Source organism: Diaphorina citri, unplaced genomic scaffold, assembly GCF_000475195.1.
Source record: "Diaphorina citri unplaced genomic scaffold, Diaci psyllid genome assembly version 1.1 scaffold4571, whole genome shotgun sequence".
NCBI classification, from domain to species: Eukaryota; Metazoa; Arthropoda; class Insecta; order Hemiptera; family Psyllidae; genus Diaphorina; species Diaphorina citri.
In genome coordinates this window covers 1,362-10,033 of record NW_007381969.1, presented here as the reverse complement: position 1 = coordinate 10,033, position 8,672 = coordinate 1,362, and the positions used below count along the sequence as shown (strand labels likewise).

The 8,672-nt window shown below is 37.5% G+C and overlaps 2 protein-coding genes across 2 annotated transcripts; both read right to left on the bottom strand.

The window, feature by feature from the left end:
- Nucleotides 1-267: 267 nt before the first annotated feature.
- On the bottom strand, nucleotides 268-3,359 carry LOC108253909 (nose resistant to fluoxetine protein 6-like; the record flags this gene model as incomplete). The annotated part of the gene is made up of 5 exons (XM_026831955.1): nucleotides 3,237-3,359; nucleotides 2,606-2,823; nucleotides 1,596-1,690; nucleotides 510-684; nucleotides 268-346 (listed from the first exon to the last, which is right to left on the bottom strand). Coding segments are annotated over exons 1-5 (597 nt in total), but the record flags the coding sequence as incomplete, so codon positions are not given.
- Nucleotides 3,360-3,426: 67 nt separating this feature from the next.
- On the bottom strand, nucleotides 3,427-6,276 carry LOC113472277. The gene is made up of 2 exons (XM_026831956.1): nucleotides 6,036-6,276; nucleotides 3,427-3,650 (listed from the first exon to the last, which is right to left on the bottom strand). The coding sequence occupies exons 1-2, from the start codon at nucleotides 6,205-6,207 to the stop codon at nucleotides 3,427-3,429; spliced, it is 396 nt and encodes a 131-aa protein (XP_026687757.1). The 5' UTR covers nucleotides 6,208-6,276.
- Between the last annotated feature and the right edge of the window lie 2,396 nt (nucleotides 6,277-8,672).

The following is an 8,672-nucleotide window of genomic DNA, read 5'->3' as shown; positions in this document are numbered from 1 at the left end:
GTGGGGGGGGGAACCTCGAACACTTTTGAAAGTTAAGAAGGGAACCGCAACGAAAAAAGTCTGGCCACCCCTGATCTAAAGGGTTCCTCACTTTCTGAAGATCACTTACCTCAAGAATGTTTTCAAAGAAAAATGGATCCATTCAAGATTTTATCTAAAGGGTTCCTCACTGTCTGAAGATCACTTACATCAAGAATGTTTTCAAAGAAAAATGGATCAATTCAAGATTTTATCTAAAGGGTTCCTCACTGTCTGAAGATCACTTACCTCAAGAATGTTTTGCATATCCAAGATGGCGCTCTGAAAGTAGTAGAATATCCTATGTCCCATAATAATAAGACACATGCTGAGGAATTTTATACCATGAAGGAATTTCAATTCCTGACCTGACTCCGAGAATAGCTTCTCGATATTTTTTACCATTGAAAATGACAACAAGGTTTTTATCAGGCACGCTGGAAGAAGAGAATGTCGTCATGAAGTTTTATTAAATAAGGAGGTATACAAGCGTGAAAAACTTGGATAAAATCTGAAAGTAGTAGAATATCCTATGTCCCATAATAATAAGACACATGCTGAGGAATTTTATACCATGAAGGAATTTCAATTCCTGACCCGATTCCGAGAATAGCTTCTCGATATTTTTTACCATTGAAAACGACAACAAGGTTTTCATCAGGAACGCTGGAAGAAGAGAATGTCGTCATGAAGTTTTATTAAATAAGGAGGTACAAGCGTGAAAAACTTGGATAAAACGATGAATAGGTACCTAAATGTTTTACCGCCTGTTTTATTTTGAACTTATGAAACATCTGTTAAGACTTTATGGGCGTGTGGGTATCAAATTGTAGGTATGATGTGAACGATAAGATGTTATCAACGGACCAACTAATAGTTGGCAACTATGCTCCTGAATTATTATGGTAGGTACATACACAGGTAGTTTTATCCGTACGGAACCACATCATTTTGATAATACTCTCCAATAACGATACCTATTATTATTATTATTATTATTATTATTATTATTATTTTGAACTTATGAAACATCTGTTAAGACTTTATAGGCGTGTGGGTATCAAATTGTAGGTACGATGTGAACGATAAGATGTTATCAACGGACCAACTAACTATGGATTATTATGGTAGGTACATACATAGGTAGTTTTATCCGTACGGAACCACATCATTTTGATAATACTCTCCAATAACGATACCTATAATATCCTCTGATACCTGTCTGAGCAATGGTCTGATAAAGCTTTAGTGATAAGATTGATAAAAGATAAGAGAATAGAGAATACACTAGGGGGGGTACTTACAATATGAAGATTTTTCTTGGTCAAGGCTATCATAAGTTATCAGATGATAGATGGATATACCGACGACTAGTAGCGAAATGGAAGTGAATACAACACTGCAAAACAAAGCAGCAATAATGTAAACAACAGATACGGTTAACCATACAGCCCTAGGATAGGATCTACAGTAACGATACCTATGATATCCTCTGATACCTGTCTGAGCAATGGTCTGATAAAGCTTTAGTGATAAGATTGATAAAAGATAAGAGAATACACTAGGGGGGTACTTACAATATGAAGATTTTTCTTGGTCAAGGCTATCATAAGTTATCAGATGATAGATGGATACACCGACGACTAGTAGCGAAATGGAAGTGAATACAACACTGCAAAACAAAGCAGCAACAATGTAAACAACAGATACGGTTAACCATCCATCCATTCAACCATAGTTTTTACAGTCTACCTGATAGTGTGTATACTGTATATGTGTGTGCTAATCCGGTAAGGTAGAACTGACATGAGGACCTTTTCAGGCGTACCTGTCAGTAAGCGTGTATATGTGTCAGTAAGCGCCAAGTTCGATTCCCGCACGGGGCGGAATTTATCCTACACAGATACGGTTCTTGCTTTCTCCTATCCTGTCCTATTTGTCTCGATCGATAGATCGATTTCGGGACGATAAGACCTCAATACTTCTTTACAGCTCCCTCACCGACGACTAGTAGCGAAATGGAAGTGAATACAACACTGCAAAACAAAGCAGCAACAATGTAAACAACAGATACGGTTAACCATCCAGCCCAAGGATAGGATCTACAGTCTAATGTTGTCAGTAAGCGCTAAGTTAGATTCCCGCCCTGGACGGAATTTATATTAAACAGATAAGGTTCGTTCTCGGAACGGCTGGCTTTCTCTTATCCTGTCCTTCTCTCTTCGATTTCGGGACGATAAGACCTAAATACTTCTTTCCAGTACCCTCTATCAAACCCCTTTAAAAAATCTAAACAGATTAAGGTGTTTCTGCTTTATGTAGCTGTATTAAAAGCTGTAGCCTAATATTAATACTAAGGTAAGCCACTCACTATCAGGTAGACCTGAAACCACCTGATCAGGTATACCTGACACCTGATGAGCACACACACTATCAGGTAGACCTGACACGGCTAAAAAGGTCCGAAGGTCAGGTCTACCTGATATCTGATGAGCACACACTATCAGGTAGAACTGACTCTATCAGGTAGACCTGACACCTGATCAGGTCTACCTGAGAGTGAGTGGCTGGCCTAAGAAGTTCTCACCAAGTTATGATGAAGCCCCAACTAGGCGGAGGCTGCTGATTTTCTGCGTAGCAATTGTCAGTCGAAACTTCAAACCATATCGAATCTCCTAACTGTTTGTTTTCACGAACAAGTGCTGAGTTCAGTGAATATTCCAAATCATCTGAATGACAACCGGATGGGATACACATGGACAGAAACAGACGGTCTTTCAGTAGACGCACTTCTGTGTCAGGTCTCTGCAATGGAAGAGAAAATTTAGGGTCGAAATCTTAAACCGGTTACCCTTTTAGCGATAGGTACTCTGTACCTTAGAGGCCTTCCGAGAGGTTTCACTTTGCTTGTAAAACCTGTCAGTTCCTGTCTTATCAGGTCAAACTGTCGGTCCTACATTACTTTAACTGATAGAATAACCATCTCACTAGGAAGGCTAATCCCTGACAGGATTACGCAATGATAATCCGAGTCCTCAATGTCGGTCCTCCTTACCGGATTAGCCACACACAGTATAACACACTATCAGGTAGATCTGACAGGCGGACCTGATTCAGGTGCTACCTCTCAAGTTTACCTGCTATAGTGAGTGGCTGGCCTGATGTACGGGTTTCAACGATACACACATTTCACTAGTGTGCATCGCGGCCCGCTTATCCTGTTTAAATATCTCCCAAACGGAAGTCATCAGGGCTCTGGCTCGCTTTGTTGGAAAAGTTCAAAGTGGGCCTCAATGAGACAGTACTTTCCAAAAATGCCATACGACGGTGTGTCGATACTGCCAATGCATTCGTCAAAGTGTCCCCGGATGATAGCTCTTCCCCACGATGAAAGCCGCGGGAACGGTGTCAGCCAGATTCGTACACTGTAAGATAAATAGAAAACAGATGAAAATAGGTATCAGGGCTCTGGCTCGCTTTGTTGGAAAAGTTCAAGTGGGCCTCAATGAGACAGTACTTTCCGAAAATGCCATACGACGGGTGTCGTACTGCAATGCATTCGTCAAAGTTCCCCAGCTGATAGCTCTTCCCCACGATGAAACCTCGGGGAACGGTGTCAGCAGATTCGTACACTGTAAATAGAAACAGATTAATAGGTATCAACCTTAGTAACTAGTGAAGTTGTTAGGGCAAAACCGCAGCACCGTGACTAAAGTAGTACACGGTGACGTTAAATTTCCATCAATCAAACCTAGTAAGTAGAAAATAAGTTTAATAATAATAATAATTAAAAAAAATATATATATAGCCAAAATTTGATTCCACATTGGGAATATTGGCAAACATTTGATTAACATCATAAATTTATAGTTCCTTATTAAATTCGTTGCACCTAGGTAATATTTGACCAGAATAGGAGGCTGTTGCCCAGAACCGATGATGTTCAGCCTCGTCAAGATTACCGGAGGCCACTCCTCCCTACGGCCGATTGTAGAGGCCATAGGATGGTCCTTATGACCACACGGAACATCTGTCAATTCTACAACTGAATGATAGTCTCTATTGAAGAACGAATTTGTTCAGTGGTAGGTAGGTAAACCTATTAGGTACCTACAAAAGGTTCTCATTTTCTATAAATAAAAGCAATTACCTAGGTTTTCAATTATGTTGACCACAAAGATGGAAAACACCCGTTGAAGATATCCGAAAATTGGTTCATGTACCACATAGGAAACAAAAATTGATTCATGCACGTATACCTACCACATAGGTAACAACCTAACAACGAGCTAAAAAGTTAAAAACCCCATACTAGGTTCATGATTCGTCAAAATCTTCAGTTGAGGCCACCTGAGTGGTATTGACAAGATGCTAATTTGTGTACATTATTGATCTATTGGGCATGGAATTTTTCACCTCTTGAAATATACGATTCTCATTCTGGCAAATAAGAAACAAAGGAAACAACATTCCTCATTATGCAAAATAAATAGCAAATCTGGGAGTACCTACATCAAATATGTACATAGCATGTCGAATCCTATCTATCTTATAGAATTCTATACAGGTCTTTATTGATTGATGTTTGATGAATAGACTAAAATAAAAGACCAACTTAATTGGGTACTTACCTGAGTAGCAAAATAGGTAGTCTGTTAATGGTAGATACTTACTTTTGACAGCCCATAGACTCAAATTTTTCAACTGTGTCTGGTAGAATGAGGACTGTAAGTTGCACAACATAATAATAATAATAATAATTAAAAAAAAAATATAGCCAAAATTTCATTCCACATTGGGAATATTGGCAAACATTTGATTAACATCATAAATTTATAGTTCCTTATTAAATTCGTTGCACCTAGGTAATATTTGACCAGAATAGGAGGCTGTTGCCCAGAACCGATGATGTTCAGCCTCGTCAAGATTACCGGAGGCCACTCCTCCCTACGGCCGATTGTAGAGGCCATAGGATGGTCCTTATGACCACACGGAACATCTGTCAATTCTACAACTGAATGATAGTCTCTATTGAAGAACGAATTTGTTCAGTGGTAGGTAGGTAAACCTATTAGGTACCTACAAAAGGTTCTCATTTTCTATAAATAAAAGCAATTACCTAGGTTTTCAATTATGTTGACCACAAAGATGGAAAACACCCGTTGAAGATATCCGAAAATTGGTTCATGTACCACATAGGAAACAAAAATTGATTCATGTACGTATACGTATACCTACCACATAGGTAACAACGAGCTAAAAAGTTAAAACCCCATACTAGGTTCATGATTCGTCGTAAACAAAAAAAGCAATTAGGTTTTCAATTATGTTGACCACAAAGATGGAAAACACCCGTTGAAGATATCCGAAAATTGGTTCATGTAGCACGCAGGAAACAAAAATTGATTAATGTACGTATACCTACCACATAGGTAACAACGAGCTAAAAAGTTAAAACCCCATACTAGGTTCATGATTCGTCAAAATCTTCAGTTGAGGCCACCTGAGTGGTATTGACAAGATGCTAAGTTGTGTACATTATTGATCTATTGGGCATGGAATTTTTCACCTCTTGAAATATACGATTCTCATTCTGGCAAATAAGAAACAAAGGAAACAACATTCCTCATTATGCAAAATAAATAGCAAATCTGGGAGTACATCAAATATGTACATAGCATGTCGAATCCTATCTATCTTATAGGATTCTACAGGTCTTTATTGATTGATGTTTGATGAATAGACTAAAAGACCAACTTAATTGGGTACTTACCTGAGTAGCAAAATAGGTAGTCTGTTAATGGTACTTACTTTTGACAGCCCATAGACTCAAATTTTTCAACTGTGTCTGGTAGAATGAGGACTGTACTCAAATATGTACATAGCATGTCGAATCCTATCTATCTTATAGGATTCTACAGGTCTTTATTGATTGATGTTTGATGAATAGACTAAAATAAAAGACCAACTTAATTGGGTACTTTCCTGAGAATAGGTAGTCTGTTAATGGTACTTACTTTTGACAGCCCATAGGCTCAAATTTTTCAACTGTGTCTGGTAGAATGAGGACTGTAAGTTGCACAACGAATTGGCTTCCCTGGATTTGACTTGGAAATCGGCGAACATCCTCTTGAATGTAAGAGGAAACCATTCATCCTGAAGGTCCTGCTTGAAATATTTTCCTTCCATTCGAGATGTGTTTGGTATTGAATGCTGACGTTCTTTTTCATGATTTTCAGAGACCTCTCCCTGAAGGTTACTGATGATATCCGACTAATCTTTCGTAAAGAAAAGTAGGTAAAAACTTTCGTAAAAAGTAGAAAAACTGACGAAAATATTTGCACTGCCCGATTCCACAAAAAGGTAAGGGTGTCTGTCTATCTTGGAATTCCGGATACTTCAGAAGATAGTTGTGAGGAAGCTGTTTCTAATTTCCTTCTACCCTGCTACAGTACAGAATTGCAGATGTTATCTTATCCAAATTCATATATTTACCAGGTAAGGAGACAAATTATGCACCTACGAATGATTAGCACATTATGGCCAGTCACGTAGCTATGCAATCTCATGAGGCGTTAGCGTCATGTTGCCATAGAAACGTCTCAGACGAAAACAAGATCATGATCATGCTTTTATTATTTTTGATTAAGTTAAATTAGATATTATCCTTATTGTTAGTATTTCATGTCAAAAATATAATATATGTATACCTACACAGAAACAAGATCATGATCATGCTTTTATTATTTTTGATTAAGTTAAATTAGATATTATCCTTATTGTTAGTATTTCATGTCAAAAATATATAATGTATGTATACCTACACAATACATTTTTAAAGATGTTGGATAGAGGGAGCTGTAACTGCTACGGTCTTATCGTCCCGAAATCGAAGAGAGAAGGAAGACACGGATAGGAGAAAGCCAGCCGCTCCGAGAACGAACTTTATCTGTTTAGGATGTTGGATAGAGGGAGCTGTAACTGCTACGGTCTTATCGTCCCGAAATCGAAGAGAGAAGGAAGACACGGATAGGAGAAAGCCAGCCGTTCCGAGAACGAACTTTATCTGTTTAGGATAAGATCCGAATCGAACCCGTGACTTGGACCTTACAAGGCAGACCTTACTGAACCAGTGCTTATCGCTTACCAAACTATAAATGCAATGTTATACCTATGCACAGTTGAGTAAAAAGTAGAGATTACGCTAATATTGATTAGTTTGATTACTTGTTTCATTTTACCGCTGCGCGCCGCGCCGTTTTTATTTCGTATCAAGGAAACCACTTACTGCTACATGACTAATTTCGTCTGTGTTGTAGCATTCCCTTTCCCTAGTGGCCTAGTATGTCCGCCGATCAGATGGGCGATAAGAAACACAATACTTTCCATTTAGGTGTTAATTCCTCAGATGGACGATAAGGTACACAATAATTCCCATTCAAAAAGTCAACCTACCTTGTAAAACCTATAAATAAAAGTGTTTTCAATCAAAATAAGAGTGTATTTTCATTTATTTATTTTTTTTTAACTCTGTAAATCGAACCCGGGACCTGGATGACGTCACCACCAAACCAACCGTGCTTCTCAGTAGTCCGTAATGTTAAATCCATCACTGAGAAGATCATTTGTACATATAAATAAGTACATAGGTACCTAAGTACTGTGTTAGTACATGGTACAAATGGTAGGTACCCTCTATAACAGTATAACACCTTATGTAACATTCATGTCAGATATGATTAGAAACAAGATTAAGAATTATTGTCATGATTAGGATAATTGTCATGAGAAAATAATCAAACAATCTAATCATAATAATATGAGGATGGTACAAATGGTAGGTACCCTCTATAACAGTATAACACCTTATGTAACATTCATGTCAGATATGATTAGAAACAAGATTAAGAATTGTCATGATTAGGATAATTGTCATGAGAAAATAATCAAACAATCTAATCATTATAATATGAGAATAGGTGGGTTATAGCTTATACCTACCTGTGCGTATCAATTGCGGTTTTATTTTCCAGAGAAATATGTGTCTACTACCTAGTTATTACCTTATATATCTAGTTTTTACCTAGTTCTATCCCTTATCCACGATTTCGATAGGATCATCTTTCACATAAATATGTAGATGGAAATCATTGATGAGGTACATTGTAGATATTTATAAATTTATAACATTTATAACTTATAATAAATGAGATAAATCGTTCTTGAGGTTACCACTGGACCAACCGTGCCCCCACTTGACCAACCGTGCCCCCAAACATGTAGGGGTACTTTTAGTAGGTACCCTAAAACAATTTTGAGTGGATTGTTTTACCTTTAGTTTTGCTGTAGTGCTAAACAACAATAGTAGTTTAGCACTACAGCAAAACTTTAAAACTTACCTACTAGCTGGCAGACGAACGATAAAATAAATAGAATTATGTGGGCGCCTGAAAATAGATTTTATATATGCAATGTGCGAAGCAATAAAGTCTGAATTACCTTCTTTGCTTCTGAGTTCTAAGAGTGGACTTACTCTTTTTATGAGACTCAAACTCATTAAACAACTTTATGTTTATTATATGATTAAGCAGTAAAAAATAGACTCAAAATATAGGTAGGTATTTTCAAAAACAATTCAATTTTGTTTGTAGGTA